At 37.9% G+C, this 15852-nt stretch overlaps 1 protein-coding gene across 1 annotated transcript; it reads left to right on the forward strand.

The window, feature by feature from the left end:
* The first annotated feature begins 814 nt into the window (after nt 1-814).
* LOC133027295 (agouti-signaling protein-like) lies at nt 815-10752 on the forward strand. The gene is made up of 3 exons (XM_061094324.1): nt 815-941; nt 10224-10294; nt 10558-10752. The coding sequence occupies exons 1-3, from the start codon at nt 815-817 to the stop codon at nt 10750-10752; spliced, it is 393 nt and encodes a 130-aa protein (XP_060950307.1).
* Nucleotides 10753-15852: the final 5100 nt, after the last annotated feature.

Genomic DNA, 15852 nt, shown 5'->3' on the forward strand with positions numbered 1-15852 from the left:
GGGCACTCCAGCTCGCTCCTGGGATACCTGTTTGACCCAGTGGAGCTGGTGGGACCGAGGAGGATGATGGCGAAGCCGTCTTCTCTGCAGGACACCATCACAGCACTGGGCAGCTCCTTCAGGGTCAGACGGATTCACCCTAAGCGTCTGAAGGAGAGGTATCACAGGTGGTTCCTTCCTGCAGCAGTAAGTCTGTACAACCAGCTCTGCTCCCAGTAAAAACTACATTAACCACCATTATGGACTACACTTTAACAACTGTGCAATATTCACTGTGCTATATTCATCTGTCTGTGCAATATCAACCGGTCATGTGCAATCCATTCACTACATATTCTCACAGACTGTATATATTAGTTTAGTTACATTCTTATTTTTCTATATTTCTATATATTTTTGTATCTTCTTTACACTTAAGTAATGCAAGTTGCTTATAACATGCTGATTCTTTTTTTTACTCTTGCTGCGGTAATACCGCAAATGTCCCCATCGTGAGACTAATACAGGAGTATCGCTTTCTCTGAAATACACAAAGTTTACATGAATAAAATAAATTCTTAGAATGTGTGTGAAAAGAAACCATGTAGGTCACTGGTGTTTATGATGCTGAGAGGCGTGAAGACAAAGAGGGGCGTGCACTCGCTCCTACATGTGTAAGCCTGCCTCTCAAATAAATTAAAGTCGGAGTGGAGTGAGAAGCAGAGACAGAGAACAAGACATCAAAATCACCTGTAGGATTTTAGACCCCGTGTACCGACCCACACCAGCCGGACTCGTCTTGTGGCACCCGAGGAGAGAGACAGAGGAAGTGAGGATGAAGGTGTCGCTCCTGTGTCTTTGCGTCCTCGTGCATGTGGCCCTGGTCCACGCCGGACTGTTCGCCCGCGACGAGCTGCAACAACCCGCATCCAGGACTAAGGACAAGACCACCCAGAGCACAGGTGAGCGTTTAATGGTCCCAGTGGATCACTGGCACTCTTTGTTTACGGAACATGCGGATCAATTAATCATCTATGCGCATCATCTACGCGTTCATTACGCATAGAATATTGACTGTAAACCACACGCAAACTGTCATTTATAAATTGTTTAAACTACAATAAGGCCACAAAATAAAATAAAACCACAAAAATAAAATATCTTACACTACTATGATCAAATCTACCTGTCGTGAATATCTATGATACTTTCTTCACATCGAATTTCTCCAAATCTGCAAACTAAAATTAAATGACAAGATTAAAACGCCTCAACACGTGACGGCAGGCATTTGAACGGATGGACTAAGTCTAAATATATGGGCTATATTATAAATATAATATATCAATAATATTACATTATACATATTATAGACAATATAAACGTACTTTTTAATTAAAAGTTGCTCTTGTTCTTAAACATGTTTTGAATAGATCCTGAAATCCTGTGTTATTATGAATTTTACAGTGGGCCCAGTTCTCCATAGGGACCTCCTCTATATGTACAATATGTACAATACGTTACACATACCTGAGGTTGGACTGCGGGTGGGGTTGCAAGCCAGTCGTTCGGCTCATCTTAAATGAAAAAGAAAAAAAATCTATTATTTACATCATCATTGTACTGTATATCAAAGTACCTTGGTCAGGCTGCAAGGAAACATACAGTATGTGATCTGTTGCTCAACTCTTACAAGTCTACTGGATCCATACATTATAAAGTGTAAATGCTCCATTAAGGTTTGCATCGTTCCATACCAACTCACCTTGGACCTCTACGTTCATGTCATGGATTAAATTCATTAGACCTTTCACTATCCTACAGCTCTACTCCAATAACTTCTCAGTTATGAACTTCTGAATTTTGGCCCTCGGAGCAAAATTTCATAATTTTTGCAATTCTTTGAATGTGTACTCTCAGCCTCACTAACTGCTTATTAACAGTGAAGACTGCGGGGCTGGTATTACTTCATGTGTGTGTGTGTGTGTGCGTGTGTGTGTGTGTTTCTGTAGTGGGAACTACCACAGGGGTGGTTTTGATGACACTGGCTGGTGTTTATATGTCTGTCTGTCTGTCTGGGCTCTGCGGACACAGGTTGACACTGAGTTGTGCTTTACAACTGTGCAAGTTGAAGTCACAAACTTCTCAGGTGTGTAGTCGAGATCCAAAGTTTTCAGATGGGTGTGGTCCGACCCATCAATACTGAGTAATGATGTATTAGACCTTCTTCACAGCAGACACTTTGACTTGGCACAGGTTATCCTGATAACATGAAACATGATTCTGTCCTATTCATCAGTGCCAGTAAATAATTTCACTATTTACACCTGTGCTTCTCCTGCTGCAACATGTCAGAATGTCTGCTGTGTAAATGTAGTAATGAGTGCTGAGTGTTTATTTAATAATGTCGATAGTTATGACTACAAAGTCCCGATGTAAAGTACTGGTGTAATAGTGCAGTAATGGCTTCTGAGTACTGGTGTAATTGTGCAGTAATGGCTTCTGAGTACTGGTCTAATTGTGCAGTAATAGCTTCTGAATACTGGGGTAATTGGTAGTAATGGATTCTGAGTACTGGTCTAATTGGTAGTAATGGCTACTGAGTACTAGTGAAATAGTGTTGTAATGGCTACTGAGTAGTAGTGTAATTGTGTAGTAACGGCTTCTGAGTACTGGTATGATAGTTTAGTAATAACTACTGATTACTGCTGTAATAGTATAGTAATGGCTACTTAGTGCTGGTGTAATTGTGTAGTAATAACTACTGACAAGTGGTGTAATAGTGCAGTAGTGGCTACTGGATATAATATCCTCAATACAAGAACATTATACTGATTAAATGGGCATGGGTGGATCTACAGGGGTGGTGGAATGGGGCAGCACTACCTTAACATCCACCGTATAAATTATGATTGCCCTCACCCCCTTGGTGTACCCTTATTGGACTAAAACACTGTCAGACCAATGCTGCTCAACATCATTGGACCAGAGCTACTGGAATTGTGATGCAGAATCACTGCTCGATTCTGCATCACACACCACTCCACCACAGACTATTTCTCTGTCCATGATACGTTAACACTCTTGTTTTCCAAGCCAATTTTCTCTCTCTCTGGTTCTTGGTCTCCATCTGTGCCACATCATTCTAAAAATCAAGTAATCGCCCATGTTGAAATGCTTGATTTGTTTTAAGCTTTCTTGGATTAATTTCTGACGTCACCAACCAGTAAGATTACTAAACAGCAAAATAAGTAAATATGGGCTAATCCCACTTGAAACTGGTTTAGGTGCATACGAGTAAAATATATGGCTGAAGTTGTTGGTGTATGTGCCCTTTGTATTCTGCCACCTGTGCATCGTCATCAGTTTCTGTTCCAAAGGTGAATATTCAGTTTTTTCTCACAGATGGGAAAGGCTTGATAGACATTCCATTGTGTCTCGTAAGCTTACTTGTTTCTGAACAAAGCTGTGCCAAGAAGTGCCTCTTTATATTCAGCTGTCAAGTCAAGACATTGACTTCTTAGTGGCATCAATTGTCTAACTTTTCTATTCACGTAGGCGGTCTTCTGGCTGTTGGCTTCTTCTTTGAGGCGGTTTCCAATAGTACAGTAAGTCAATAGTCCATGTTGTAACTATTGCAACACAAGCTATAACTTGCAAACTTCATGAACCCAATGAAAAACAGGTTCAATAGAAACCCTCTAAATTGACATCGTGCAAATATTTACCTTTAAATCGACCTAATTTTTGTGATGGTTGGCTTGAAAGTTTGTTTGTAAGCAAGATTAGACAGAGCTTCTGAATGGAGTACCACAAAACATGATGGAAGGATGTGATATGGGTGAGGAAAGAACCCAATTTCTGCTCCGTATGAGGGGTTGGATACAGGGAACTTTGTTTTCGCTTTCCTTAAAGTTGCAAGATAGGGCTTTTTTGGACATTTCGATACTCGACCACTTGACAAGTCTTTGAAAATACTTATTCTTTGGAACAATTTTCTGAACAGTTCTCCCAGTATGAGCTACTTCACACTCACTTTTTCAGGTCTTCACATGTTTAATTCACGTGGAATTCCCTGTCTTTCATAGGTTCACCTTATTATTCAAAACTTGCTTTAATAGGCACGTGGCACTCATTATACTGTGTATGACAGAAAAATTCAGAAAATCACAACATGCCCCCTGTTAAAAAGGGGTTGTAAATCTCCCAGCTTTATTTAATAAGATCTGTGGGCCTAAGTTTGACATTAGGGTGGAAGACAGGATGCAGTTCAGGGCCAAATAACTTCTAGATGTTATTGAACTCTATTAATACTATGGACATATAAGATCTGACTGCAAGAAAGTGCAGAGATATACATTTTTGGAATCACTGCAAAACATTCAGCAACAACTATTTACATGGATAGCTTGTATGTTGCAAGGTATCATTCAGGGTTACCCAGATGTTCAGGACAAGTTTCAACCCAACAATAACACAAATTTTTATAAAGTGATTTGGAGGAAAGTGGTAAAATATTGCAATGGTCTTATGATTGTTTTTTTTTAACTTTTTTTTCTTCGCTTCAACTTCAAAAATTCAAGTGAGTCCATTGTCCATTGTCTTGACTCTCTTTGATCTGTATTTGGGTTGTCAAAGCTCATTTAGATCCCAAGTTATGAGTAAAAAAAAGAAAAAGAAAAATGGTGAAGAGGTGAGGGTTCTGACCAATTATCCACAAAGAGTGATTGTAGTTTCACAAGTAAAACTTCACCCATGGAGCAGAAACCATGTAAAATAGAACTGCTATAGCACAAAAGAAATAACCGTGGACGGCTTCCAGCAGTGGAGGGATGAGTTGAGGTGGGCCGATGAAATTTCCTGCTGTGTTACACAAAGACAAAACAGATGGTGAGTATAAATATTAATATTTGATAATACCTTTCGAATACATGTGGTTATATGATCCAATCGTTTTTTTGCCTTGATAAAGCACTGGTGTCTAGATATATTAGTTTGGGTGTTTATTTAGAATACAGTCAATGTATGTAATGTCAACTTGAAAAAAAATAAAGGATGGTTTATGAGGTAGCTTTATCTAAGTGTTAACTTTCTACACAGTCAGAGACAGCTTATCAATTCCAGATATGAGCAGGCATGCGTTTGAGAACCAATGACTGTTTATAAAGATGGACGACATGACGGCTCCTAATAATAAAGCCAATACAATACAATACAATGGAAACAAACAAATTATTTTCAAACACGAAATAGCTACTTTTTTTCTTTTTACATATGTACAACAACTCAGGTTTCGGCTACATGGGTGAAGTTTTACTTGTGAAACTAAACCTAGCCAAGAAGTTCTGCTGCCTAAACTTTCTGTCTTAATACAGTCATTGGTGAGAGTTGCCACCCACAGTTTCTGCTTCATCGTAAATCATTTACGTTTAAGGGATTGTTTTTTTTATTTCTCAAAGCTGAAGTGTGGGCTATGTTATCTGCAGAATGTGTATGTCTGTGTGTGTGTGTCGGGGGGGGGGGGGGGGGCGTGAACACATGATGATTTGTTTGAGGTGTTGTACTCCTGTTAGGATGTGAATCATGTTTCACTCTCTCTTATACTTTGTTTCAACCAGCGCTGCACTTACAATAAAAAAAAATATATATTGAATTGAACGATGGTCCATCGTGTACTGCTGAACAGTTCAGGGTAAAATTAAATAAAAAACCCTTTTGCTCCCTCACCAATTTCTCTGTTTATGTGTCTGTTTCAGATAAAGACAGAGTCGCCATAGGTCCGCTGCCGTCCCCCTCCTGGTTGATGCCTCATTGCCAAGTTTGTTAGAGCTGAACATAGCATTTAGCAGTGCTCTGCAGTGTCTTCATGAAGATATATATGTATAGACATGGATGAATTCAATAAGGCTTTTTAATTTAAGCTTTCTAGTCTCTCACTCTTGGGTGACATTCTCTGGACTCTGCCTCTCTTATATGAATGATATGTTCCTGTCACCAATAGCTTGCGAATCTTATCGTCTTTTCAAGTTGACAACTTAAAGTCGTCAGCTTCTACGTGTTGGACTTCTCGTTTTTAACCTGACATATTTGTATTAATTTCTTTGTCACTTTTGCATCCGTTGTATGTAAGAACAGCCCACTTGCTGGCTGTGAATTTTCGGGACATTTTTCTGCTGTAATCTCATATGAGCTCACTTGGATATTCTCCAATTTCTTTTTCTATTTGGGCTGAAAGTAAAGGTTCCAGAAAATGTCTGGTGCAACTGAATCGGACATTTGCATTTTCACATACAGGCCCACCACATAATTTAAGGAGAAGGTGCGAGGTTCAGTGCAAGTCAAGAAGAGAAGGACAACTGACCTGTTGTTCTCCTACTTCTCTGTTAAGAGAATAGTTCTGAGATAATCAGGATCAGGAATATCAACACTAATAAGATAGAAATCTGTTAGAAATTAACTATTGATAGGTAATTTCAAAAGAGTGATACTATTTTACATGTTTATTTTAATAATAAGCTCTGCACAAATTGTTACTGGTCAGTTTGAACTGTAGCACATGTTTTTTTCATTAGCATTAGCATTATAAGATTGAATACTAGAGTTCACCAGGAAAAAGAAACATTAAAGATCCTATAACAACTCTGCCTCCTCCTGACTCTCACATCCCAGCTCTCTTAGTTTTTGGATTCAGCTTTGCTCATGTTTTGGCCCATCATCCGAAGTTAATTGCTTGTATTGCTTCATCCTCCACCTCTCTGTTAAAAGATTAGGTGTGGACATGTTTTCAAATGTACTTAAATGTTAATGTTTGTGTAACATTGCTCTTGTCTAAATAAGTGTGATATTTTTGAAGAAATAAATTGTAAGTACATTCTGTACCATTATTAACCAAAATAAGGACTTCAAATGGGAATTAGTATGAATATGTTTGAAAGCAGCTTGAAAGTGTGAAACTTGGTTCTGCCTCGACTCCCTGAAAAAATGTCCGCCAGTTTGGTTCGAGGCTTCCCTGCTTCTGTTTGAGACACATCTGCCAAGTCGGATCACAATATCACCAAAGTGCAAATTCTTTATTATTATTCTGTGTTCCACATTGAGACCCTCCCACAACCCTCTCAGAGAAATCTCAACAATATAACTCTTCTCAGGACTATTCAGGATGAGTCTATTTAGTTTTTCCTCTTTTTTTAATGTTGTTTTCTCTGTGGAATAAGTGTTCAAAACTGCAGCGTAACAGCTTCTTCCCAGTAAAGACTTGAGCAGTTTGTTTCTGTGTTTCTGAGCTGAGCAGTAGTCAGGTGTGTAGTCATTAAGTCCTGTGGTATGTAATATGTAACAATATAAGAATTTGTTTTATAAAAAGAATACAATTGTTATTTTAACGTGTGTGTATGTGTACTCATTTTGTTACCTCTTTGGGACCTTTTCCACCATTAACACTGACCTTGTCAGGACCAGTATACCTCATGGGGTCCAAAGCTCAGTTCCAATAGGACAAAACTCAGGGTCCTAGTTAATTAGAGGTAAGATGTAAGTTGTGGTTAGGGATAAGGTTTTGGTCATGGTGTGCACAATGATTGAAAGTCAATACAAAGTCCTACTTAGCATAGCTGTGCAAATCCTTGAGCGTGCGTGTGTGAGGTCCAGGTATTACTCAAGTTGTGCAGACCTGTATCTGTTTACACAATCACATAATGTGGACTTGCCTCCCTAATGAGGACAAAAGGCAAGTCCCCATACATTTAAGTCGGAGACATGTTAGGTTTAGGATTAGGGAATTATAGTAACTATGGTTAAGTTTAGAATAAGTCTCTATGGAGTAATGTTAGTCAATGTTATGTCCTCTGAAGATCAGGATTAACTAATCATGTTTCCGAAAGTTGTCCACTCTGATATTGTTATATTTTCCACAGTTTAAGAGAACATGTGTCCCTCTCTCTACCTCAGTTGTCATGCAGTGACCACAGACTCTTTCCTCTGTTGGTAGCCAGGACCTGTGTGTCATCCTTCCTTTATGGTTAGACTGTGGTCACTGAGTCTGGATCTGGTCTGGATCTGTGTCTGCTCCGTATCTCTTACAGTAAAGAGACACCAATTTATATTCATGGTTTAGGGCCAGATGGCAATTAAGTTTGTTTTGCGTTTGGTTTTGATTCATACAGTGCTCGAGATAGGCATCTTTTGTTAATGTAATAATGCGGTTTTCTATGATTAGTGGTTGGATAGCAGTGAGGGTCTGAAGTTTAACAGCACTGATGATTTTTGATAAGTAAGCAACAGCTCACAGAGGATAATGTTGGGGGGGGGGGTTCAGTGTCTGAGCTCTCAGTTGGCCTCAATATGACATGTAGCCAAATTGTTTTGTTTTTAATGTTAATATCTAGTGAGTGGATAAATACCTTATTCTAACCTGGGGGTAATGTTTGTTTTTTTGGAATGCTTAATACAGACCTAAATTTTGGTTTCCATCTGAGTGTAATCCTGATTGAGTGGACCACAGACTTAACCACCATGACGGGCACTGGTTGGATCACACTGTCAAATATTTTACTCCAAATTGTCCCAATGTTTTGACGGATAATACTGAAGAAAAAAGATTCGGAGATAGAGTGAAACTTAATATGACCAGAATAAAGTCGTAATTGGTAAGAAAGTTGTGATTTAATGTAAAAAAAAGTCAAAATATTAAGAGAATAATGTTGATTTTAGTATTACAAGAATTGAGTTGTTATAACAAAAGAAGATATAAAGTTATTACAATAACATTTTAAAAATGTTATATTAAAAAAAAAGTCATAGTTACAAATATACATTTGCAATATACATTTTTGGGATCCAGCAGGAGTGAAACTCCAGTGAGCACAGGTTTTTTCTCACTGCCTATTTCCTAAAAAAAGTTATTTATATATTCTTGTAATTAGTTATTTTTAGTTAAAAGTTATTTCTTTATACAATAATATAGAAATAACTTTTTTTAGGAAATAGTCAGTGAGAAAAAGCCTGTGCTCACTGGAGTTTCACTCCTGCTGGATCCCAAAAATGTATATTGCAAATGTATATTTGTAACTTATACTTTGTCCTCGCAACTTTGTCCTCGCAATATTGCAACTTTATTCTCGTGATCACAAATTTTTTTCCCCTTTAAATGTCTCTAATACTCATCGTAGTCACTGGAACCCTTCAAAAGAGTTTAAGCGAAACCGCTTCTCAATGCTACTCGAAGCCGACCTTCCCTGCTCTCTGCACCTCTTTAGTTAATTATTTATTATGGCACTTAAACACTTTGTTGGGATTTATCCATCAAACATTTGACAAAGCAATAAATTAGAGGTAATAAAGCCTTACAACCAGCAGCGAGGCACCTCGCTGCCTGTGGGCAAATTCATTATCTTGTCACAAACCCCCCCAAACCACACAAACACAGACAGACTCCATATATATTTCAATGCCTGTGAACATGCTAAATGAAACGCAGCTGGCCAGTATTACAACACATGAGGACCTCTGGAGGACAGAGAAGGAAGGGACATAAATCTACGTAGAAATAAATTGCATGTTTTGTTGTCTAATGATTACGTAATAGTCATGTTATACCTCTTTGAGGTTTCTAAATCTCACTACATGATGCAATACGTTGACTAACATATTCAAGATGTCATGGCATCATATGCATCCTCTCTGTATCATTCCTCTCTCTTTTTGCTTCTCTCCTATTCTCTCTCAGTATTTTCAACTTTGACAACTTCAAAATAAAGCTTCTCATTCACAGTAACTCTCTCTGCCAATGAAACTCAAAGTTGACTGTTCAAACCATAGACTGTATATAGAGGTCGACAACACGTCTCCGCTTCCAGAGTCTTAGCAGTCGTGATCGTGGTGTGGAGCCGCCGTATAAAAGTCTCAGCTGTCAATCAGCAAATACTTGATTCAAACTAACTTACTGGATAAATTAACACTTTGACAAACATCAAACTACCTTTAATAAAACCACCTTTAAGAAAAATGTATTTACATTTTAGTTTCGTCCCTGTCCTATCACCTAACATGGAGGAGGTTTTGTTTATCATCTATAATGCTGCCAGGCACCAGGGGGAATATCAAAAAGATTTGGCTTCACTTTTGGTGAATTGTCCATCTTTACCAATTGTTCAAACCAATTGAACCAATTGTGACTGCAGATATGTCACAAAGCATTTTCTGTTATTCTTTTACCTAACCACATGGTGTTCATGTTTTTTCAACAGGGTCTTCGAACCACGTCAGACAGAGGCCGCTGTTCGCGAGGAGGGGGCAGTATGAACGGCAGAGTTTGCCGGTAAGCTGGAGGGCTGCAGTTCATCCTCTATTGTTCATCTGCATGAAGAAAATGGGGCCTCCTTCATGAAATATGTTACTATCACAGATTCTACTATTCTATCACAGGGAAAGGTGAGAATATATAACTTTGCCTCTCCAGTCTTTGAAGTTGACGTTGATGCTCTCTCTCTCTCTCTCTCTCTCTCTCTCTCTCTCTCTCTCTCTCTCTCTCTCTCTCTCTCTCTCTCTCTCTCTCTCTCTCTTCTCCTCCTCACCTTCCAGAAACGCAAAGCGGGTCACAATTCTCAACATGGCCGTCCTCGTCCGTCCAAATCCAAAGTGGTACCCAGACCTGTGAAGCCCATGTGCTCTCTGCTCGGACAAAGCTGCTTACCCGAGTCTGGCTGCTGTGTGAGACACACCGTGTGCCACTGCCGCTTCTTCAACGCCATCTGCTTCTGCCGGAGAAAACACTAGGAGAAGAAAATATAAAACAGAGCGGCGGGCAGCAGTGATGGAGGTCCGGGCAGTTTGGGAGCGTTTTGGATACTTTGCTGACATAAGGAAGAGGCAGCTGTTGAACCCTCTAGCAAACTGCGTATCATTGAGTTACTGGTAAAGTCAGTGTTAGGTGCATCTACAGAATGCATGAGCCAAAAATATGAACGTGTTTAATTCCACAGGAGTGAAACTTATAGTTTAAATACTTAAGGGTAAAGGTATAGTTGTAGCACAGTTTGATGTACAAAGTGGAGCTGAATAATCTGTGTTTCCTTAATGTATGTTATGAATGTATTCAAAAATGTGTTTATTTGAAATTGAGTCTGGTCCTAAATATTTAACAAATTACTTGATATGCATGTACATGTATCTGTATTTATTCCTGAACTTATTTTGAGTCCTGATGTTTTAAAAAGAAGATGTAATTGTGGGATTAAATGAAGTGTATCTCTTAAAGGTGCAGTGTGTAGGATTCAGGATGAATCTATTGGCAGAAATTTAATATATTTTAATAATTATATTTTCATCAGATTGTACTATCACATGAAACCAAGAATCGTTTTTTCATGACCTTAGAATGGAATCTTTATGTTAATAACAGGAGACGGTCCTCTTCATCAGTCAGCCATGTCACACTGCCATGTTTCTACAGTAGCCCCGAATGGACAAACTGACTCTCCAGTGGATCTCTCGTGTTTTTTGGTCCTCTCCTCCTATACTTATGAATACGTATAGTTTAAATACATATATGATTGTCAGTTAAGTATATAAATACTTTGAAGGAATGGGCGAGGAGAGGGTTAGTCATTTGGTTGCATTCTGCAATTTTACCACTAGATGCCACTTAATCCTACACATTGAACCTGTAAGTGTGTGCAACTATGTGCATTCATTCATTCATTTGAAATTGACAATAGGCTTCTCTCAGCTTTGCTGCTTACTCCCCTTGAGAATATTCAAGATGATATTTAGCTGAAATAAAACAGACTTGGATATTGGTTGTTACCTTGAAGCCATTTGTTTGTTTGTTTTTTGTGCACTCCTTTTTCATGTCATCAAAACACCACAGTGGAAATTACAAGCTGCTGAATTTTGACTGGATGCTGGCAGCCATATTGATTAAACTATCAAAGCAGGTAGAAAAGATTACTGAGTAATTGAAGCAAATCAGAAATTTCTCCTAACAATTTGTCAATGAAAAGATCTCATCGTGGTCAATTTGTTCAAAAATCTATACTTCAAACTGAAGTTCTCTATGCTATAAATCTTGATGACTGTTCATTGGCTTGTTTCATCAAATGTATATATAGATATATATATATATTAATCAATTTGTTAATTAATTAAACATGTTAAGATCAACTATGATTTGTGGAGCAGTAGCAAACAAGATATCGTTTTTTAAGAAAAATACGAAAAAGCCGAAAAATTGAATAGTGAAGGTGCAGATGAAAAGGGATTGATGCAAATTGTGATTCCTCGTCCATACCATTCTTCAGACAAAACACTATTATTACAGCACCATCTATTGGTCATGAAGTCTCATGTTTCTTGATCATATGGTTATTGTTGCACGCATTCAGAAGAGAAAATTAAGTAAGAAGAAAAGGAAAAGTGAGAGGGTGTCAGCACTTTTATTGCACAGCCCCCTAGAAAACTCCAACACCACAAAATAAACTTTAACAGAGCCCATGAACAGAGCTGCTGACACTGCTGTTTACTTTGATTCATGCATCATAAGGATAATTCATTCAGCAAGTGTCTTATTTTAATCTTATTCTTAAGAACCTGGAAAGTTTGTTTTTTATTTTATTCCAGTCCACACTGGCATACACGTAAATGAAAATAACTAAATCTATATGTCTTTTAGAACTATGATTTCAATACATCTTACTTGTCATCGCCTGGTAATTTCTTAGCCATTTAGAGTCTAAACTTTGTTTAAGATAAGATCCATAAAATTGATAAGGGCTCACTCTCCATCATGCTCTATTATATGGCCTGAAAATCTAAAGTGTGGTACTGATTAATTTCTGTGTTTGATTTGGATTCTCACAAACATCCTGTCATTACACTAGCCCCCAATTCCTCTCACATCATTTGCTTATTAACAGCTTGTATAATTTTTCATATGCATTTCAGCCCTCTCCCAGCCTGGCATTCCTGGTGCGTGCTCTAATATTATTTCACAATCATCACCTCAACTCTGTGAGCAGTTTTAAATATAATTTTACTGCCAAATTTGGGGGGAAAAGCCATAGACTGTATGACATGACAGCTCCACGTAAGGTGAAGCCATGGTGTCTCGATCGTCACATGGTGGCCGCCTGCAGTATAGGTCATAAACCCTACCTCCTCCATGTTAATGGTTGGGACATGGACCAAACAAAAAAGTCAAACTACACATCAAATAAATTTTTCTCAAAGATGGTTTCTGTCATTTTGGGTAGGTTCCATCACACTGATGTATGAGGTTCCAATTTGTGCTATAAAAACAGGGTGAAAAGGCACGATTGACAGCTGAGACTTCTTCACAATTGGTTTAGCGTGTTTATCGACAGAACCTCACTACTGAGGCTCCCTCTCCAAATTGCTGCTGTGCATAGTCTGGCTATACTGTAAATGCGCAAAATAGTGGTGTTTGTATCTGGACTGTTTTAGTTGAATTTTTAGATTGTAGAGGGAAGTGGAAACACTTCGTCTATCTCTCTTTATATATAATTTGTATATATATATTTATATCTTCTGGCACATTTAGGGAACAGCATTCTGACAGAATTATGACCATCACAGGGAGGGCAGGCCGTTATTCCACTGTATCACTTTCTGACGCGAGTGTGTCTGCTCTGTATGTTTGTGTTTGTCTATTGGACAAAGACAAATGGAGAAACAAATTGTCAAATTTAAAAAAGCACTGCAGCCAACGCAGACTAAAGTAAAGTTTCTGGATGCATACAAGCATAAATAAAACCTTGAAAGTTGGCTGCCAGAAAAATGTAGTTCCAGTTTGTTGTAAAGTAGGCTAACATTCATCTTAATTTCCCTGGTTTCCTCCCTACAATAGAGAGTCTAAAATGTTCGCCCCCCGCCTTCTTTAACATTGCAAGATAGGTTGTTTTTTGACTTATTAATGGATCTTGATGGTAAAAATCTGATAGGGGACTGATTTCCATAAGTGTGCAATGTGATGCAGCTTGATTGAATTACAGGGAGGGGACTATCTGGCCTTGGTACTATTGGTCATTGAAATCTTTAACAGGGGATGTGATGAGCTCACTTCTTGTACTTCTTGTACTTAGTCATGCAATAAATGCAACAAGGAATTTTTTTTTTTCTATTATAGCCACAGTGCAGGTAGCTTCCCATTTCGCCCAGGGGAGTTTACACATGATCCCAGAGTTAGTTAAACTAATGGATGAGTTTGGTAATTAGGTGAGACCCTTGCCCTGTGACTCAGTTTCACAGGGTGGTAAAAGTAGAAGGACTTTCTTCATATATCATGTCAGTTGGACAAAGCCTATTGTAAAATAGAACCAGGCATCATCATTCTTTCTGGCTTGTTTCAGAGTCGGATTCGAAATTGTTTCCAGAACCTTTTTAGTAATGAACTAGCCAGTTTGACACCCAGGAATCACGCAACACTAATATGTTCCTCTTTGTGGAAGTTAAAATTTGAATGTTTGCGGATTCTGGCAATAAATTACCCATGAAATGATATCATCCATGCTTATAAATTACTCTTACTCTTCATATTCTATTTCTCGCTATGTTTTAATGCTCTTAATTAAGTTATTTTTTCACTTTCTGTCATTAAGTTTTTACTTTGTTTCATTTGGAAAGCCCTTTAAAACTATTGCTCATCGCCAGAGCTCAAAATACTCTAATCCATGAACTACCATTTACATAATAATATGATCCTGAGCATAACTTTTAACAGAGCAATGTTATCCATTTCGGGAACCTCTGTTATCAAAGGAAAATTAATAAATATTCAAATGGTTTTCCTGCACAACACAAGATTTTCTTCCATGACTGGAAAATAGTCTACTGGTTTCAAGTTTTTCCAGGAATCATGGGAACTCTGCCAAAAAAGTCAGATTTAAAGTCTGCAGCAAGCATACGCAATAAAAAAAATCCTTGTCTAATCCTTGTGGAGTTTAAAAATATAAAATGAAGTCATTGCATACCCCCTTTAATGAGATCTGATGTGTCCTGCACCAAAATGGGTTAAAAGCAGAGGTTCAATTTCCCTCCTTGCATGAGTGTGCTTGTGCATGTCTGTGCATGTGTTTGGGACAAATAAATGTATCTTAATCTTACATGTTGAGTATGCCTTGAAACTTTGTGTTTGGGGCTGGAGTTTAAAAATCTAAAGTGAAGTCATTGCATACCCCCTTTAATGAGATCTGATAGAATAACAGAAGATATGGCATGTTAACAACTCTTGGGTCAGCAGTTTTATGACATGCTCAACTAAAATCGAACATTACAGTTTTACAAAGTATTTATTGCATATATATGGGGTCAGATTGTGTTTAATAGTGCATGTGATTATGTCTAAATGTCAACCATATGTTGGCTACAGATGACTTTGATGTTTGTTTTTATGTTAAAAGAAGGCTTGTAAAAATACTTTGAAGTAGTTTAATTTATTTGAAGTACTTTATTTGATTTCTGTCATCCTAACTCTGTATTACATGTTGGGCAGTCAGAAAATTGTGTATTGGGAATTAAACAAATACAGGATACTGAATTATCTATATGGGATGGCAAGATTTTAGGTATACATATGTATTTAAATTTATACCCATTTTGTATAATGGCAAAGAGATTTGTAATTTACTTGGTGTCTCTGACAACTTTATTGTTATATGAGTGATAAAGTTACAGAATAGTGGGAAAAGTTCTGACATGTAACACTTGATGGATCAAACAATGATCAGATCATGCAGAGGATTTAGCATTTCAGGAATTCTGGTCACAGAAGCTATTTTTCTATATGTTTTATATTCAGTGGTATTGAAGAGTGAAGATGAACGTGGTCCAGGTGAGAAGCTGGAAGATGTTGGCAGAGCA

The sequence above is a fragment of the Limanda limanda genome, chromosome 20, assembly GCF_963576545.1.
Source record: "Limanda limanda chromosome 20, fLimLim1.1, whole genome shotgun sequence".
NCBI lineage: Eukaryota > Metazoa > Chordata > Actinopteri > Pleuronectiformes > Pleuronectidae > Limanda > Limanda limanda.

Coding starts and splice junctions, on each gene's coding strand:
- LOC133027295 (XM_061094324.1), top strand. CDS start 815: ATGAAGGTGTCGCTCCTGTGTCTTTGCGTCCTCGTGCATGTGGCCCTG. Junction 942..10,223: donor CAAGACCACCCAGAGCACAG/GTGAGCGTTTAA, acceptor TTTTTTCAACAG/GGTCTTCGAACCACGTCAGA. Junction 10,295..10,557: donor ATGAACGGCAGAGTTTGCCG/GTAAGCTGGAGG, acceptor CTCACCTTCCAG/AAACGCAAAGCGGGTCACAA.